Source organism: Scylla paramamosain, chromosome 43 (genome assembly GCF_035594125.1).
Source record: "Scylla paramamosain isolate STU-SP2022 chromosome 43, ASM3559412v1, whole genome shotgun sequence".
Lineage (NCBI taxonomy): Eukaryota > Metazoa > Arthropoda > Malacostraca > Decapoda > Portunidae > Scylla > Scylla paramamosain.
The window spans coordinates 887,975-908,795 of NC_087193.1; the positions used below are offsets into that span (position 1 = coordinate 887,975).

Sequence of the window (20,821 nt, forward strand, 5' to 3'; positions counted from 1 at the left end):
TTCCCTGCCTGCCCCTCCAGCCCCTGTGCTTTGTCCTGGTCCTACCTGCTTGTGATCTGTGTCTGCTGCCATCCCCCAGCCTCCCTCCCTGTCTACAGCTCTACAGCTTTAATTTGCCTTGCTGTGGTTCTCATGTTTTTGTCTGGCGAATATTTTTTTTTGCATTTCCTGCCTTTGCTCCTCTGTTTTGGCATTCATTTCTGCCAGCCACTCTTTCATTGGCTCCCTACTGCTTTCCTGACCTGTGTTGCTTCCTCTCATTGGTCCTTGGCTTTTGTTTACACTTTCCTCCTCTCTGATTGGCTGCAGCACCTTACCACAGTCTCTGATTGGCCGTTTCAAATCATGCCGCCATTTTGTGCATCATCCTATAATTTTCTTTTTCTTAGGCTCTTGTGTTTATTGCTTTTTCATTGTGCTGTGTCTTTCCACAGTGTGTTACACAATTAACCACTGGTATACATGCATCTTTCAACACACACACACACATACATGCATGCCTTGAGTAGAAATGTTGCGAGAGGGCTCTAGAAGAAATATAGTTTTGCCAGACAGAAGTTGGAATAAACACAAACTCCAGGCCTAAGTTGTGGTCATAAAAAGGTATGGAGCTATGCTATATGTACTGTCCCACTCTGTAGTTGGAAAAAAAATAAAATAAGCTAAAGAAATGGCAGAGGATGGTGATGCCCAAGCAAAAGGGGGAACAGCTGATTAGCGTAAAGAAATGGCCGGCGGCGAAGAAGATGGAATGTAGAGTTGGTTTGAAATGTGTAATAGTTCAGATATAAGGGATTTCTGAGGTTTTAGACCATAAGAAACAGAAATACCAAGAATGACTGTGTTTAGAAAGCTTCTGCATGAAAACTGTGCATGAATTGATGATTAGGGTAGCTTCTCTAGAGAGAAAATTATGAATTAAGGAAAAGCTGTGACAGTTATGTGGAGAAGGTTTAGAACTGTGTTAAGAAAGTAAAAGTAAATACGTACAGAAAACATCAACAAAATTAATAAAAGGCAACAGGATTTGAGAAAAAAGCAGGAAAAGGAGGTGAATATCAAAGATATTATGGAAATGCAGTTGAAGGAAGAGATGGAAAATTCTGTGGTGAAAGTGAACGAGCAAAAGGAGAAGTTTGTTAGGGACACAGTAAAAAAAAAAAAAAAAAAAAAAAAAAAAAAAAAAAAAAAAAAAAAAAAGAGGTAACACACCAATCATTAACAGAAAATGTCAAAACCTTTCAAGATCTAACTCCCCTCATGATTTCTGGCATCTAGCCAAAAATATCTCCAATAACTGTGCTTCTTCTTCTTTCCCTCCTCTATTTCAACCAGATGGTACCACTGCTATCAAATCTATTTCTAAAGCTGAACTCTTCGCTCAAACCTTTGCTAAAAACTCTACCTTGGACGATTCTGGGCTTGTTCCTCCCTCTCCTCCACCCTCTAACTACTTCATGCCACGTATTAAAATTCTTCGCAATGATGTTTTCCATGCCCTTGCTGGCCTAAACCCTCGGAAGGCTTATGGACCTGATGGGGTCCCTCCTATTGTTCTCCGAAACTGTGCCTCCGTGCTTGCACCTTGCCTAGTCAAACTCTTTCAGCTCTGTCTGTCAACATCTACCTTTCCTTCTTGCTGGAAGTTTGCCTACATTCAACCTGTTCCTAAAAAAAGGGTGACCGTTCTAATCCCTCAAACTACCGTCCTATTGCTTTGATTTCCTGCCTATCTAAAGTTTTTGAATCTATCCTCAACAGGAAGATTCTTAAACATCTATCACTTCACAACCTTCTATCTGATTGCCAGTATGGGTTCTGTCAAGGTCGCTCTACTGGTGATCTTCTGGCTTTCCTTACTGAGTCATCCTCTTTTAGAGATTTTGGTGAAACTTTTGCTGTTGCCTTGGACATATCAAAAGCTTTTGATTGAGTCTGGCACAAAGATTTGATTTCCAAACTACCCTCCTATGGCTTCTATCCTTCTCTCTGTAACTTCATCTCAAGTTCCCTTTCTGACCATTCTATTGCTGCTGTGGTAGATGGTCACTGTTCTTCTTCTAAATCTATTAACAGTAGTGTTCCTCAGGGTTCTGTCCTGTCTCCCACTCTCTTCTTATTATTCATTAATGATCTTCTAAACCAAACTTCTTGTCCTATCCACTCCTACGCTGATGATACCACCCTGCACTTTTCCACGTCTTTTCATAGATGTGATATGTTTACCTTCTGAAGGTAAACATATCATGCAGGGAAGCAACAGAATGCTTGACTTCTGATCTTTCTAAAATTTCTGATTGGGGCAGAGCAAACTTGGTATTGTTCAATGCCTCAAAAACTCAATTCCTCCATCTATCAACTCAACACAACCTTCCAGACAACTATCCGCTCTTCTTCAATGACACTCAACTGTCCCCCTCTTCTACACTGAACATCCTCAGTCTGTCCTTTACTTATAATCTGAACTGGAAACTTCACATCTCATTTCTAGCTAAAACAGCTTCTATGAAGTTAGGTGTTCTGAGACGTCTCCACCAGTTTTTCTCACACCCCCAGCTGCTAACTCTGTACAAGGGCCTTATCCGTCCATGTATGGAGTATGCTTCACATGTCTAGGGGGATTCCACTCATACTGCTCTTCTAGACAGGGTGGAATCAAAAGCTTTTCGTCTCATCAACTCCTCTCCTCTAACTGACTGTCTTCAGCCTCTCTCTCACCGCCGCAATGTTGCATATCTAGCTGTCTTCTACCACTATTTTCATGCTAACTGCTCTTCTGATCTTGCTAACTGCATGCCTGTCCTCCTTCCGCGGCCTCGCTGCACAAGACTTTCTTCTTTCTCTCACCCCTATTCTGTCCACCTCTCTAACGCAAGAGTTAACCAGTATTCTCAATCATTCATCCCTTTCTCTGATAAACTCTGGAACTCCCTGCCTGCTTCTGTACTTCCACCTTCCTGTGACTTTAATTCCTTCAAGAGGGAGGTTTCAAGACACTTATTCATGAATTTTTGACCACTGCTTTGACCCTTTTATGGGACTGGCATTTCAGTGGGCATATTTTTTTTATTGGATTTTTGTTGCCCTTGGCCAGTGTCCTTCCTACATAAAAAAAAAAAAAAAATCAGTTAGGTTTAAATCTCAAATTGCAGCTGAAATAGTACTGTCTAGTGCCTGGAAAAAAGACTTTAAACAAATATGGATAAGAGACTTAAATGAAGAGGAATGAAAGAAAATGAACGATATGTTGAATCAGGCAAAGGGAAAAATGGGGAATGAACCGAGGAAGAGAAAAGAAATTCTATTGAAGAGTAGTAGACATGAAATTAAAGAAGTAGTTTGCAGGAAACAAGGAGAGGCATTGAAAGAGCTAAAGAAGCATATACCAATATCAAAGATATTATCAGCACAAGAAGAGTTAAATGATTTCCTAAGAGAAAATAAGCCCGACATTATAGGATTACTGAATCTAAATTAAGTGATGAAATTACTACAGTTAATACTGGTGAAGAGAAGTACAGCATGTGAATGAAGAATAGAAAAAAGAAACACTGTGGTGGAGTAATGATGTTGACAAGGAAAGAGCTACAAGTGAAAGAAGTGGTTTTGGAGAAAGAAATGAGGAAATTATTGATGTGAAGATAAAACAGGTAGGAAATGGTCTATGGACCTTTGTTGTGGTATATGTCCCACCTTAGACAAGCTCATGGGATTTAGATGATATAATACTCTCTTGGAAGACACAAGAGATTGTTTGGACAGAATAATGAGTAAGAATGACAGGCTAGTACTGCTAGGAGATTTTAACTGCAAAAAAGTTTGTTGGGAAGATTTGACAACCATGGGAGGGGTCACATCATGGGGATACAGACTCTTGACATCAGCAATGGAAAACACACTTACCCAGTGGGTTAGAGAACGTACAAGATACAGAGAAAATGAAAAACCATCAAGATACTGCTTGGAAAAAATGGAAGAGGAAGAAGACAAAACTTGTGGACAGAGTATAAGACAAAGAGAAATTAATATATTAATATATGAAGAGAGGAGTATAGAAAATATGAGAAAGATATAACAAATAAATGCAAAGACCAACCAAAACTTTTCTACAGACATATCAACAATAAAGTATAGCGAAAGGAAATAATTGAAAATAAGAGGTGGATGGCAAAAATTATGAAGAGGTTGAGGATATGGTGGAAGTGATGAGTGATGCCTTTCGGTCAGTCTTCACCAAAGAAAATGAGTTTATAATATAAGAAAGTGAAGGAGCAGCAGTTAAATCTTTTGAAGAAATTAATATAACTATCAATAAAATACAGGAAATAATGTATAAGTTAGAAGTAGATAAAGCACAGGGACCACATGGTATATCAAACTGGATTTTAAAGGAATGCAGTAGTCATTTGGCAGACGAAATACATCATATTGTGAAGCATTCATTACAAGAAAGCAAGGTACCAAGTGATTGGAAAAAGGCTGATATTGTACCAATATTTAAAGGGGGGTGTAAAAAAGACCCTCTGAATTATAGACTAGTATCATTAACATCAGTTGTGGCAAAAATATGTGACCAAATTGTGAGAGATAGATGGATGAGATTTTTGGAAGAAAATGGCATGATAACTGATAGAAAATTTGGATTTCATAGAGGGAGATCATGTACAACTAATCTAATTTGTTTTTACTCGAGAATAATTGACACAGTACAAGAGCGAGATGGATGGATAGACGGTATCTACCTGGATTTGAAAAGGCCTTTGACAAGGTGCCACATAAGAGACTCCTGTGGAAGATAAAGAACATTGGTGAAGTGAGAGGGGCACTCTTGAAGTGGATGGAAGACTTCCTAAGCGATAGAGAAATGAGAACAGTTATTAGAGATCAAAAGTCATCTTGGAGAAAAGTAGCAAGTGGAGTACCTCAAGGTTCTGTACTGGGTCCAGTCATGTTCACTGTGTACATTAATGCTATGATAGAAGGGATCAACAGTTATATGGGTTTATTTGCGGATGATGCTAAATTGATGAAAAAATAGAAACGGAGGAAGATCAGAAATCTTTACAGCAAAATTTGAACCAGATTGAAAAATGGAGCTGTAAATGGGAAATTAATTTTAATGCAAAAAAAAATGTAGCTTATTGGAATTTGGGAAGAGTAAAAAAAAGACCATCGGGTGATTACAAGTTAGATGACTATATTGAAAAAAAAATAAATAAAGGAAAAGATCTTGGATAGTAGCAGACACATTAACAGCTGATTACCATATAAACAAGATTGTTGGGGAAACAATGAATTTGCAAAGGAATATAAGAATTGCACTTGCATACTTGGATGAAGAAATGGTAAAGAAACAAATTGTAACAATGATTCATCCAAAATTGGAATATGTAGCTGTAGTATGGTCACCAAGTCTCAAGAAACACATCAGGATACTGGAGAGGATACAAAGAGCAGCAACAAAGATGATCCCAAACTTAAGTGAAGAGACATATGAAATGAGACTAGAAAAACTAAACCTTCCAACTCTGGAACAAAGAAAGGAGAGAGGAGACTTAATTATGATATATAGATTATTGGAAGGACTGGAAAAGCTAGACAGCAACGACATTGCGATGTGGGATATGAAAGACACTTGAGGACACAGAAAGAAGCTGAAAAAGGAAATATATAGAAGAGACATCAAAAAGAATAGTTTTCCACAAAGAATAGTTGATCCATGCAACTGTCTAAATAAGGATGTGATGCAAGCAAAAACTATTCATAATTTCATGGCCAAGTTAGATAATAATAGATAGAGGCGGGACAGTATGAGCATAGTTGTGTCCCATATGACACAACTAGGTAATGACAACTAGACAATAACATACACCCCCAGTTACGGTCTTTTTGCCTATGTTTAGCATTTTTATATACCGTATTTTCTTGCATTTTAAAAAAAATTTTCTAAGGCATATATATATATATATATATATATATATATATATATATATATATATATATATATATATATATATATATATATATATATATATATATATATATATATATATATATATCTTTGTGCATTTTTATTTATTTTGGACCATTTTGCAGTAACCATGTGCCTGTTTTACCTGTCTGGTGTGTATGCTGTGTGTGTATTCTGGTGTTTCCTGAGCCTGTGCCTTTGTCAACCCCTGGGCCTCCACAGGTCCCTGTGGCAAGTCATTACCTGCCCTTATCTGTGCCTCTCCTTGCTGAAGCTGCAGCAGCCCCAAGCCTACACCTTATCCAGTTGGGCTGTGTCATATCTTTTGTTTATTTATTGAGGCCAAGTTAGCCTAACTCACTTATTTTTTGTCCTCACTCCTGGAATTATTATTTTACCATTTTATGTTTTTGTACTTGTGTACTTTTTTTTTTTTGTATGTCTGCAAATATAAGTTCATTTTGCATAGCAAACCAGTATTTGCTTAATTTTTGTCATACTTTGCCAGCAGCTGCTTATAATTTCTTGTCACTTGTTTACATTTTACTATTAGGCACATTACTGTTTCACTTATCACATTATTGCTATATACATATATATATATATATATATATATATATATATATATATATATATATATATATATATATATATATATATATATATATATATATATATATATATATATATATATATATATATATATATATATATATATATATTTTTTTTTTTTTTCTTTTCATCACTGCTGACATATTATTCCATTTACATTTTGTCTTTGTGTTTACTTTTTGCATACATTTCTCTTGTGTATTTTTAGTAAATGCTTTTAAGAAGTGGCAATTTTGCAATGTTTATTCCTAGCATTACTTCTACTCTACCTATTGCTACTGCTTCTCCTTCTGCCACTATGGCTCCTCCTTCTTGCACCACTATTAAATTCCTTTACCAGGACCCTACCATTAAAAAATTTGGTGGTGAGGACCCCAACTACTCTGCATTGTCGTTTTTACAGCAATGTGAAGGCTTGATGACAAACGGTAACATCACCTCTGGGACAGACAAAATGTCTTTTGTCAGGTCACGATTACTCCCTGGCTCACTTGCCTTTACCATGATGTTAGCTCACTGCTTTAAGCCTTGTATGCTTCAAGATGGACCCTACCAGGACCCTACCATTAAAAAATTTGGGGGTGAGGGCCCCAACTACTCCGCATTGTCGTTTTTACAGCAATGTGAAGGCTTGATGACAAACGGTAACATCACCTCTGGGACAGACAAAATGTCTTTTGTCAGGTCACAATTAATCCCTGGCTCACTTGCCTTTACCATGATGTTAGCTCACTGCTTTAAGCCTTGTATGCTTCAAGATGATTATGCTGGGTTTCGTAGTAATTTCTTGGAGCTTCACAGACATGCAATTCCTTTCTTTGAGCTTTTTGTTATGCTGAGTTGCTTACTATGCAGCTCGGAAATGTAGGTCACATGGTCAGTTAAGTTCATGCTACTGAGTACACACATGATGATATTGCATTTTTTAAGTATGGAAACTGGATACAAAATGGTCAGATGAGTCTAGATAAACTACAAATCTTCTTAAGAGTTCACAAGTTATGTTAATTATCTTACTCCTCAGGAAAGGCATATTGCTTCCACCACTGAGATTAAACTCAGTGACTCTCTTTTTGATTTTGCCATGAAAATCAGTAACAAACTTCAGGAATTGCCTCATGCTCATTGCCTGTCATCTGTTGTAAGTGACCCGTCTCGTGCACCTTCACCACCTCAGACATCTCCCACTGAGAGCGTTTCCTCTCAAGTGTTGCCTTCATCATGGCATCCAGCTTTCTCATGCACTTATTGTTGCAAAGATGGTCACACCTACTCATATTGCTTCTTTCTTAAGAAAAACTCATTGCCTCTACCTGAGCAAGACAGCTTCTAGGAATGTGCCTTCTAAGCAATTTTCATGACACTCTCATCCTAAACCTTCATCACCTGGTCGTCGTGTCCATTTTAATTCCTCTGCACCTACACGATATACATGCTCACTGTTTCTGGCCCCTAGACCTCGTATGCCTCTTGAGCATCCAGTTCGCTTTCACTCCTCTGCTCAGACACAGTATACCAGCTTGCCATCTCCTGAGACCTCTCATGTCTCTTGAGTGTCCATCTAAATTCGGTCTTATTCATGGTCCAAGTAACTATATGACAGAGGAATATTTAAAAATTCTAGAATGTCTGCAAGAGCAAGTTGTAATGGCCTCTCTGTCAAATTTTCAGAGCTATCCAACTCAATGAGGGAAAGATTAGTGGTGTCTTTTCCTGAGCACTCTCTCACTTTTCCCAGTGTCACTGCTGCCTTTCAAGGTATGCAAGTTTACCAGTGCTTTTCTTATGACACCTCTTTCCTTTGGGAGTTGACACTGGTGCTTCTTGTAATCTCTTGAGTGTCCAGGCTTATTCCAAATTTAAGGACTTACTTAACCTTCCTTTACAGCCTGCTGACAGTAATCTTTTCAATGTACAAGGTTCTTCCTTACATGTCCTTGGTACAATTGTTCTCCCCTTGTCTCTTGCCAAAAATTCACCACCATTTGAAGCAAATTTTTTTGTAACTTCTGATTTTTGTCCTCAACAACGATGGTCTATTAGGATTTGACTTGCTTGTGACTCATGGTATTGATATTTTCCTCAACATCATGCTATTTCATATCAGGATATTGTTATCTCTGCAATGAACATTCTGGCACCACTCTTAACCTCTAAACTTTAAAGCATTTACGCACCACAGATCATGGTTTGTCTTTGCCTGATTCCACAGAGTCGAAACATTCAGTCTCTGCTGTGAATGTCTGTTCTGCTGCTGTGATTGGAGATCAGCAAGTGGGCCCCATGAGTGCTGTTTGCCTTTCTGTTCACATAGCAAATATGATTGTTGACTCCTGTGTCTTATCTGTCCGCATTTGTAGGTTGGTTCTTGAAAGTACTTTTTCTGTGTCTCAGAAGATCATGTAACTGATGCCTTGGTGATTAACCTAACTGGTGAAGTCTATAACAGTAGGTCCTTTCATGATTCTCCACACCTTATTGCTTGTTTCTCCTAATACAGATATTTCTCATGATACTGCTGATCTCATTTCTCAGCTTTCAGGTCAAGTTAAGGTGTTGGATTTCCCAACAGCAAAGTCTCATCTCCTCAACTTCTTAGTCAAACACAAACTGGCTGTTACTTTGCCTAATGAACCTCTTGGTGTCACAGACTGTATTGCACATCACATTTGGTTAAAACCTGATACACGTCCTTTTTTTGTGCCTTCCTATCGTTTGCCTCACAGTCAGCATGTTGTTGCTCAAAATTTAGTTGATGGAATGCTGAAAGATGGTATCATCCAAGAATCACTCTCTGTGGAACTCACCACTGTTTTTTGGTTCCAATGAAAGACGATTCTTTTAGTGCTGTAGTTGATTTTCCGAAAGTTAACTCTAGGACAGTCTCTGATCATTATCCTCTTCCTGTTTTAAGTGACCTTTAGCAGTCCGTCAGGAAAGATAACACTGTATTCACTATTCTTGATCTCAAATCAAGTTTTGGCAAATTCCTTTGGATTCTGGTAGCCATGAGATTACTGCCTTTTCTACACCATCAAGTCATTATGAGTGGCTCTGTGCCCCAATAGCTTTGTGTAACTCACCTCTGACTTGCCAGTGACTTTTTAATAGTCTTTTTCAAGGTGTTATTGGCGATGGTTTTTTTGTATACCTTAATGATTTGATCTTGGTAACTCGTGATCTTGAGTCTCACTTTGACAAAATGGAACTTGTTTTGGAAAAATTCCAAGATGTAGGTCTTAAACTTAACTTGCCTAAGTGTAAATTCCTTCACTCACACATTGAGTTTTTATTTTTTAGGTCAAGTAGTTGACAAGAATGGCATTCACACTACTGATGCTAAAGTTCGAACAGTTCAAGATTTTCCTATCCCGAAGTCAGTAAACCATGTGCGTTCTTTCCTCAGTCTTGCAGGTTATTACTGTGCATTCATCAGAGACTTTGCATCCATTGTATCGCCTCTCACCCGCCTTCTCAAAAAACATGTCTCTTTCGTATGGCACGATGCCCAGCAAACTTGCTTTGACCAACTCAAACATGCACTCATGCTCCAGTTCTTGCCTTTCCAGATTACAGCCTGCCTTTTACACTCTTCACCGATGCAAGTGCTTTAGGAGTAGGCGCTGTTCTAATGCAACAGACAGAGAGTTCTTGTCCTCAGGTCACTGCGTATGCCAGCCGTATCCTGAATGGTGCTGAGTCTTGCTATTCAGTTATTCATCTAGAGGCTCTGGCACTGGTATGGGCTTTATGTAATTTTTGTGACATCATCAATGGTTACCAATTGACTGCTTATGCTGATCATGCTGCCTTGCTTCTCCTTTTCAAGGGTAAAAATTTATCAGGTCATCTCGCCAGATGGTTTGTCATAGTCAACGAACTGAACCCGGTGAAGTATTTGCCTAGTAAAGCAAATGTGACTGCAGATGCTCTCTCTCAAAATGTTGCTGTTGCTTCTGTTTCAGAAATTACTAATTTCTCATGAAAGGAACTTTTTGCTGCCCAGCATCAAGACACTTTATGGTCTGCTGTGGCATATGCCTTCAAATTGAGAGATGAGTCTGTTTTACCCAAGTTGCATGTACCTTTGTCTCATTTTTCCCTTGTTGATGCTATATTATGTCATACTGTGTTAGTTCATGAGGAAACAGTGATGCAACTTGTCATCTCTAATTTTTTTAGTTCTATCTGTGTTTCAGCTCATTAATGACAGTCCCCAGTCTGGTCATCTAGAATGTGAAAAATCCTTAGCAATGTCTCGTAAGCATAATTACTGGCCTACAATGAGTTTTGACATCACAAATCATGTAGCTCAATGTCTTTCTTGTGCTCAAACTAAAGGTATCACTCACACAGCTCTTATGCTTGAATATCTGACTCATGCTGGTTCTTTTGATACTGTTGCTATGGACCTTCTGCAATTACCTCGCAGTCACCAAGGATCTTCTTATGTTCAAGTCTGCGTTGATCATTTCAGCTGCTTTGTTATTCTTGTACCTTTGTCCAACAAATCTGCTACTACCTCCTCTTCCTCTGCTTCTCCAATGCCTCAGTCTCCACCTGTCTTTCATACTTCTGTTCATCCTATCCCTACGCATTCCTATTATCTCCGTAGTAGGGCTATGTAAAATTTTTTGGGGGACCCCATTTAGTATTTATCATGTTTTTTTTCCTCTCTCTTTTTTGGTGTCCCAAGTTTTGTCTATTTTGTTGTGCCCCTGGGAGGGATTATTATTTTTATGCCTCATGTTAGGATTACATTGATTACTGTTTTTGTGTTGTTCTGCAGATATTTCTTTTTGTCCTGCAGGAGGGATATTTTCATGATATTTTTGTGTGTTTCTATCATTATTATGTCCTTGTATCGTATCATCTAGTGTGTCTTACAAAGATAAGCCCACTATGCATCCATATCCACATATTTCTCATTGTTATTCTTCTTATTATTGCATTTTGTGATATTTCTGAAATTTTGTTTGTTTTACTTTCTAAACATGGGCATGATTATGATTATTAATCAAAAAAATCATAATCCATGACTCTGATCACGTAATCATAATCAAATCATAATCAAAAAGTCAATAACTCGTGTAATCATAATCAAATCATAATTATATTTTCTTGATAATAATCAATGATTAAAATGTGATTATTGTTATTATTTCTTTGTAATTTCCATGACGCACTTTGCTCTCAAGTCCAGGTATGCTTTGAAAGCGTAACACCATCTCATGTTTTTTTACTTGCTTGTCTCCCATGATGTACGAGTATCAGTCAAATGCACACAAAGCCTATACATGAAATGCAGTACTGGTAAAAATTACTGCCACCAGGCTAGTGTGGGAGTGCACAGCCACAGAGTTACATATGAAACATGTCTGTGTAATCACTGTAATGTGTGTATCAATCATGGAACCATCTATCACTGTGTGAGTGACTGTATGTGTGTGTGTGTGTGTGTGTGTGTATGTGTGTGTGTGTGTTGTAGTACTGTATCACCCAACATGTTTGTATATGCATATGCTACTGGCTATGTAAGGCAAATAACATGATTGAACATGCACACGCTGCTGGCTTATCTATTGCAGACATCTGGTAGACTCATCACTCCACTCCAATCCTCCCTAACAAGTACATCTCTAGATAATCATGGGGAAACCAATACTGGACTATTTTCATGGCAGCTCCAAGGCAGACCCTACTACTCAAGTGAAACTGAAATGCAAGCACTGTGACAAGGTTGTTAGTGGTAACATTCAATGGACTTCAAATTTTCATACTCACATCTAATTGCATCATATCATCACCTTCATAAACAAACTACCCACATTGCAGAAAAGATTCATGCCACATTCACCAAAATCATTACTAGCTTTAACCTAGAAACAAAGATTTTGACAATTATAACTGACAGTGCCAGCAACATGCTTTAAAGCATTTGTGTCCTGGTCTGGACAATGCAGACACTAATCAAGATGGTGAAAGCGAAGAGGAGGATGACACCTTTGACATTCTTAATAAAAATGACAAGTTCCTGGAGCTATTGCCTGAGCATGTCAGATGTTTTGTTCATACTTTACAAATTATTGTCAAAGATGGGCTTGAAGAAGCAGGGCCTGTATCAGAAGTCATTGGAAAAGCCTCACGTCTAGTATCACACATTCGTTATTCTGCACTGGCATCTGACATTCTCAAAGGTGAATGCTGACCTCAGACAAAAAATGCAATCCAATGGAACAGCAGTAACAAGATGCTTCACTCCCTTCTGAATACTGATCCAGCCTAGCTTGATCAGTTAAACTGTCCAGTAAAGCTAAGCAAATATGAACTTAATCTCATCAAGGAAATAACAGACATCTTGACACCATTTGAAGTTGCAACTCTAGAGTGTCAGGGAGAGAATGTTGTAACATCAAGCAAAGTAATTCTGTGCATTCGTGGACTGAAACCTGAGCTTGAACAACTGTCACAGACATACAAGTCAAAGATGATTACTGCTCAAAAGCTCAATCAAGAAAAGACTGAAGATCTATGAAGACATTGAGATGTTTCAGCTGTCTTCACTCCTAGATCAATGCTTTTGAGATGGACTGGTACTCACCAGAAGCAGTCATGTTCATCAGATCCCTACTGAAGTCTAAAGTAGATGAAATTATGCCTACTACCATTGAAGAAAAAGGTTCCCTTCAGGAAAATAAGGAGACCCTATAAAGAAATGCAAGCTGTTCAGATTCATGATACCATCAGCATCAACGAGCTCTTCCCTCTGTACATTAGCATCAACTTTATCACAAGTAGAATCCTACCTGAGTCAGCCAACAACAGAGGATGACAGTGATCCCCTTCTCTTCTGGGAACAGAATCAGTCAACATTACCTCAACTAACTGTACTGGTTCTCTGATATCTGTGTATTCCAGCATCATCAGCTCCAGTTGAGAGACTTTTCTTTATTGCTGGGAAAGTCCTTCATCCTGAACGATGCAGAATGACTGATGTTCGCTTTCAGGAGTTGATGTTTATCAAGTGTAGCCAACACATAGTAAATTAGACATTACATGAGAAATAATCTAGCCTATAAGAAAACATGTGTACAACAAGTTCTATATTTTTCAGAGAAATACTTTGTTTTCATTACTGTTGTGAAAGCATGATCATGATTTTAAATAAATTCATAGAAGTAATGTATTATGTACTGTAAAGCAAAAACAAATAAAACTTCTTACACACAATGTATGTTTTTAATACATTAGTTAGTAAGTGATTTAAAGTTATATTATTGTGCTCAAATATGGAACAGTGCACCTTCCATATGTAGCTTGCTACCTATTTAGGCATTGTACTTAATCATTGCTAATCATATCTTTTTATAAACAACCCTCTACACTGTCATAAAATATCTGTGGAATCATTTTAAAAGGAATTGACTTCATTGATGGAGTCATTTCTGCCCCTTTGGAGATGAAGTCAATGGAGTTGACTCTGGAGTCGTTAAGCACCCAGTCCTAGCTCAGGAGCTGTTCAGCTGCCATAGAAAGAGGGTGGTTTGTCCATCTGGTGTGTCAGAAAACAGCTAACTGTGCTATTTTGCTTTCTCCCTCCCTCTCAACACACCCAAAATGAGTACAGAGGGTGTCCAAGTTATGAGGTAATGAGTTATGAAGGTTCAGAGATATGAGCAGTCTACTTGCAAAATGAAATTCAGCTCTCGATATTGTTTCCTTTGCTAACCAAAAGTTCAGATTTGGTACTACATGCCATATTTACCTAGTATGCCACTTCACCACTTCTCATGCAGCGCAGCACCAGAGCAATGGACTGCCCATTGCCCCAGGACACAGGCCCTGTAGCAGTTTATTTTGAGGCACTAGTTTAAAATTTAAATTTAATTTAAAAACTTAATGTACTGCACCACAGTGAGTCTCGCTTGAGATTCCATGGCATATGGAACTCTGCCAGTTGGTCTCCGAGAGGAATTGAGATGGGAGGGTTGTGCTATATGGTGTAGAAAGCCTGCTCCATCACATTAAGTCCATGAATAGGCAAACAAACCTGTCTTATGCTTTCAGCCAGCCATCTTAATAAATAACATGAATAAAGGCATGTATAACCTGAGAAGGAGAGAGGGAGAAAGGAAAAAAATGTGCATGAGAGAGAGAGAGAGAGAGAGAGAGAGAGAGAGAGAGAGAGAGAGAGAGAGAGAGAGAGAGAGAGAGAGAGAGAGAGAGAGAGAGAGAGAGAGAGACTTCTCATAACTCGAGGCTACACCCAGCCGCCAATGAAAGTGGCGCGCATTATAAACAAACCCGTATCTCATAGCGCGGGAAGAACTGTAGCTCATTTGAAAAGAATGTGGCTAATATCTAGAAGTGGCAACATAGGCCGGCTCTTTAAACATCTATCAACCGTCACACTTCAAAAAATTATCACTCAGTTGTCACTTGCTCACGTAAGGAAGTACACTTGCTTACCCCGCTCCCCCGCACAGTGTGTCAGTTTTCTTCGTTCTCTTTCATATTGGTGTGGAAACTTAAGTGTCAATGGCACGTAAACATCAAATATCCCCAGTCAATATAGCCCTTATTGACTCACTCCGGAAGGGTGGTTTTGGCTCTAAGCATATTTCAAAGGAGACAGGACTCCCACTAAGAACAGTACAACGCTGGTTGAAGCGATGCAGAGACAATACCGGAAAATTAGCACCAGTGAAGAAAACTGCCCCTGGACGCAGCCGTATTTTATCAAAGAGGACACTGACACTGATTAAGCGTCAGCTAAGTGTCTCGCCATTCCTCACAGGAAGAGAAATTAAACAAAATTACCCTGATCTGCTGACACATGTCTCCATAAGGACAATACAGCGGCGGACACTGGAGGACCTCGACATGAAAAGTTACCGTGCTGCAAAGAAACCACTGCTTACACCCGCCCACAAAGCTAAAAGAGTCAGATTTGCTCAGGACCATAAAGACTGGCCATTAGAGAAGTGGAGAAGAGTAGTGTGGTCAGATGAGAGCATGTTCTATGTGACAGGAACACCACACAAAAGAGTACGCCGACCAAGAAACTCGGACAGATATGACGAACGGTACACTGTAAACGCAGTTAAGCATCCCTCCTCTGTGATGGTGTGGGGGTGTTTCAGCTACTTTGGTGTTGGCAACTTAGTTATGCTTGACAAAGGAGTGTCAATGAACACAGAAACATATCTTGACCTGCTGCATGACAATCTTGAAGAGTGCTTCGACAAGTGTAACGGTGAAACCTTCATGCAGGACGGTGCGTCATGCCATACGGCCAACATTGTAAGGGAATGGTTTGGCATGTGTGAACTTAATTATTTTGAAAGTTGGCCAGCAAACAGTCCAGACCTAAACCCGATTGAAAATGTGTGGAGTATGATGAAAAAGAAGCTCCAGGATCTGGACACGAGCAGTGTAGCGAAGCTCAAGCAGGCGGTCGTGCAAGTGTGGGGAGAACTGTCACCTACATATCTGGAAAAACTAGCAGATTCTGTACCACGTCGGTTGGAATCTGTCATAAAGAGGAAGGGAAACAGCACAAAATAATAGGTAAGGTAAAGAAATTATATTTTTAATGATAGTAATAGATGATTAAGGCAAATTTAATGGTATGCATGGTACGAAAAAACACAAAAACAACACGCGCCACTAACACAAAAATAACACGCGCCGCTTTCATTGGCGGCCAGTGTACACCTGGTGGACTTTGACTGTAAGTCTTATGCTTTCCAACAGCCACCATAATCTGAAAGAGAGAGAGAGAGAGAGAGAGAGAGAGAGAGAGAGAGAGAGAGAGAGAGAGAGAGAGAGAGAGAGAGAGAGAGAGAGAGAGAGAGAGAGAGAGAGAGAGAGTGTCTCATTCTAATCGGATCATATGCCTGGCATATTTGAGTCTTGTGTTTGGCAGAAGCCTTAAGCCTGTCACTACTTAGTAGTATCATATCACCCATAAAGCAAGGTGCTCTCTCTCTCTCTCTCTCTCTCTCTCTCTCTCTCTCTCTCTCTCTCTCTCTCTCATGGTATCAGCTATCAAGTAAGTAAGCATTACATTGCTTGCGGAATGTATGATACTTTTTTTTGTACCAAAAAATTACTGACACCTTACAAGCAGCTTTTCGAAATGTATCTCGCTTGTAACTCAAACACCCTCTGTACAAACAAGGAGAAATGGAAGGTGTTTACTTTATACAAGGCAGACCACAATCTCCTATTTATTTCCAGTCAAACAGGAGTTAGGCTGAAGTCAACACTGGTTGATGCAGCATTTCAAAGACACTGGTGAGGCTACTGCACTTGCCCCACCTTCCAAGTCTGGTAGGTCTTGTAAGACCACTCTGAAGACCCATGCACTTATCTCCAGGCAGGTTGCTAAAGAACCAAGGCTGACAGCACACACACACACACACACACACACACACACACACACACACACACACACAAAAAAAAAAAAAAAAAAAAAAAAAAAAAAAAAAAAAAAAAAAGTTACTGGAATATGTGTCTGTGAGGAGTGTGCAGCAGCTTTTGGGTGATGACCTGGGCTACAAAAGTTACTGTTCCCATAAGAAACCCCTGTTAACTGCAGTACAAGAGAAAAGTATTGAATTTTGTAAAAAAATAGCTAGACTGGAGTGAAGAGCACTGAAAGACAGTGCTCTGGAGTGATGAGGCAGCTTTCATTGTTACTGGGAAAACCATCATCACAACCCTTTAGACCTTAAGTACACCTTTAAGCTTGTGAATCACCCAGCATCACTAATGGTTTGGGACTGCTTTACCTATTATGGAGTTGGTGAATTAGTTATTCTTCATGGTAATAATAAATTAATACAATTATTTAGAGCTTTTGAGTGATGTCTTGTGCAATTCCTTTGAAAATACCACAGGCTAAAGTGTTTTTGCAGGATTCTGCTCTTGCACATATTGCAAAATAAGTTAAGCAGTGGCTGACTGACTGTGAGGTTCCCTTCATTTGTGACTGGCCTGGGAGTAGCCCAGATATCAATCCTATCAAAAACTTATGGTAATACATGTAGAGATTGCTGCATGGTATGGACATTTTGTCATTGCTGAAGCTTGAGGATGCAATCAAGAAGATGTGGGCAGGTTTTTCACCACCTTATCTACAAAACCTTGCATCCAGTGTCTCCAAATGCCTTCAGGATGTTGTTAAGAGGAAAGGATGTTGTTAAGATGCAAATAAATACTAATAAGTTCAGAGGTACCTATTTGTTTATCCACCATTCTCCCTCCAAACCATAAATGATATTTTTTTCAGGTGGCGTCAGAACTTTCTGTGCATATTGTATGGTACACAGGCTGAAATCTTGGACGGAACTCCACCTGGAGTGGAAATAGGCTAAGGAGTGGAGTGACTGCTCTGTATGGCAGCTGGAGTGTAACTCGCTCCTCAAGTGGAACTACTTTGAATGGGAGCAGGATTGTAACTGCTACCAATGTTTGAGTGTAACTGACAGCACTGCATATGAAGCAAGCTGACAATGGTTTTTGTTCTGGAAGTGCGGATCCATTCAATCCGGATCTTCATTGGTTCATCTACTTGTTAAGGTGGATTTTTAGACTTAAATTGATACTAGTACCCATCACCATGAAATTGCCCTGTTGGAATGATAATTCTGGCAACACTGCCTTACTTGACACTTTCTCATACTGTTTCTTCAGTCACTATGATTATATTTTCCTTTTTTACATCATCATATAGCTTTCAACTGTTTTCACAATTTTTTTTAATTTAACAGTTTTTTCTAAGGTTCACTTTCATTCACATTAATTTTCCTTAACATCTATCTGTCAAATCCATTCCACTGATGCCTTTCTCACCCTGGGAGTGTCCTGCAAGTGGGTAGCAATGACAGAAGAGCCTCCCCTATTCAAAACATTCCTTTCTTGCTTATTCAAATGCTTGCTTATCCTCTACTAACACCTCTCACACATGTATGCTTTTACCTTATTCTTCCATCTTCCAAGTGGTCTTCCTCTACTATTAGTACCTTTAACCTTGGCATTCACATCATCGATTACAATTGCCTTTTATGTACTTCAAATTCTTTCAGGCATTCATTCAGTTCTCTTTCATTGTCTTAACACTGACAAATACATACTTCACATATTAAATTCTATACTTAATCCACACAACTCTCACACTTTCATTTACACTAAGTTACAGACTTTCAAGTTTTCTGATATATGAATTGCTCATCATCTTTTCATCTTTCTGTGTAATGTCAATCCAGACCAGCACAAAGAGCCACACTCACCTTTGCTTCACCCCATCCATCTCACAACCAAGCAAATGGTTCTCATTGAGTCTGAGTGTATCCATCCTCACTTTCATACTACCTTCTACAACCAAACTATTCTCCTTAAATTTCATTCATTCCACAGATCTTGCAGCAGCAGTAAAATCCTGCTCTTCCTCTATCTCCTGAGGAGTCATTAATGGGATGCTACATCACAGGAGTATGAGCTTTATCAAGTGAGGTGGGTGATCATTAGCTACATTGTGCTTCTGTTTTGACCAACACAACACTTCAGGTATTCCTCATCACATGAAAATTTGTGTTGTACTACTATTTGTTGCCTAAGAAATGGTGCAGATAAGTGATCTACTCCCCAGTAAATTATGACTTATATCACACAGCCATATTAACAAAAGCATATCTCACTACACTTAATGAGAGAGAGAGAGAGAGAGAGAGAGAGAGAGAGAGAGAGAGAGAGAGAGAGAGAGAGAGAGAGAGAGAGAGAGAGAGAGAGAGAGAGAGAGAGAGAGAGAGAGAGAGAGAGAGAGAGAGCAAAGATGGCAAAATTTGACCAACCTGACCACACTGCTGAATGCTGATCACCTATACCTGCATTCTAGCAATGCCCGGTCTAATGACGAGTTGCCTAATATAAAACTATAATAATAAGAATTGCTACAGACAGGTATGGAGAATATTTTCTGAAGAAAAAAAAAAAAAAAAAAAAAAAAAACATCCAGTGCAATGTCACTGACACAAACCATACAGGTTTCCTAGCAGAGTGAGAGGTGGAATAAATTGGACAGGAAACTGAGGGGATAAAAGAACATCCATCAATCATAATATATAAGTTAGAACAACAACTTGATAAATATACAAACCAAACACACATACTTGGGAGTGAGAGTGGTGTCTGAGTACATAGTCCAGTCACCATTGTTAGAGACAGAGTCCATCATCTGACTCAGCAAGAAGGTGGTGGAGCGTGATGATGTTGTGTCTATCACACATTCCCCGTATGCATCCTGCACACAAAAGCACTGAGAGTTAATATATTTGTTTTTAGCTTCCTATAGAAATGAGTTACTTGAAAGATGCTTTTGATGTAAATACTGAGGATGGTGGTGTGAAAATGTGCTACAAGATTTAGTATCTCTTACAGAATGAATAATTCATAAACAGGGGAAAAATCAAAACACAACAGTGCCCTATAGAAATGAGTTGTTTGAGAATAACATTGGTGTGAGCACTGAAGGTGGAAGTAATGAAAGTGCATCAGAAGATTGCAAACATACTCCATACATTTTTATTATTTTTTATCATTATTTCTTTATTTATATAATAATATATATAATATATATTATATATAAATATATATAAAATATAAATAATATAATATATAATATATATATATATATATATATATATATATATATATATATATATATATATATATATATATATATATATATATAAATATATAAATATATATATATATAATATATTTATATTTTGTTGCCAAGGGCAACAAAAAAAGCCCACTGAGATGCTGGTCCCCAAACAGGGTCCAAAGCAGCAGTAAAAAATTAAAGCATAAGTGTCTTGAAACCTCCCTCTTGAAGGAGTTCAAGTCATAGGAAGGTGGAAATACAAAAGCAGGCAGGGAGTTCCAGAGTTTATCAGAGACAGGGATGATTGGTTAACTCTTGCATTAGAGAGATGGACAGAATAAGGGTGAGGGAAAGAAGAAAGTCTTGTGCAGTGAGGCCATGGGAGGAGGGAAGGTGTGTAGTTAGCAAGATCAGAAGAGTAGTTAGCATGAAAGTAGTGGTAGAAAATAGCAATAGATGCAACACTGGGGCAATGAGAAAGAGGCTGAAGACAATCTGTTAAAGGAGAGGAATTGATGAGACAAAAGTTTTTAATTCAACCCTGTCTAGAAGAGTGGTATGTGTGG

The 20,821-nt window shown here is 38.6% G+C and overlaps 1 protein-coding gene across 3 annotated transcripts in view; it reads right to left on the bottom strand.

The window, feature by feature from the left end:
• Window positions 1-20,821, bottom strand: part of LOC135093485 (uncharacterized) — a 195,789-nt gene that overhangs the window by 87,216 nt on the left and 87,752 nt on the right. For all 3 annotated transcript variants that reach the window (XM_063992765.1, XM_063992766.1, XM_063992767.1), the window contains exon 8: window positions 19,759-19,889. In XM_063992765.1, the coding sequence (XP_063848835.1) occupies window positions 19,759-19,889 (131 nt within the window). The remainder of the gene's footprint in view (window positions 1-19,758; window positions 19,890-20,821) is intronic.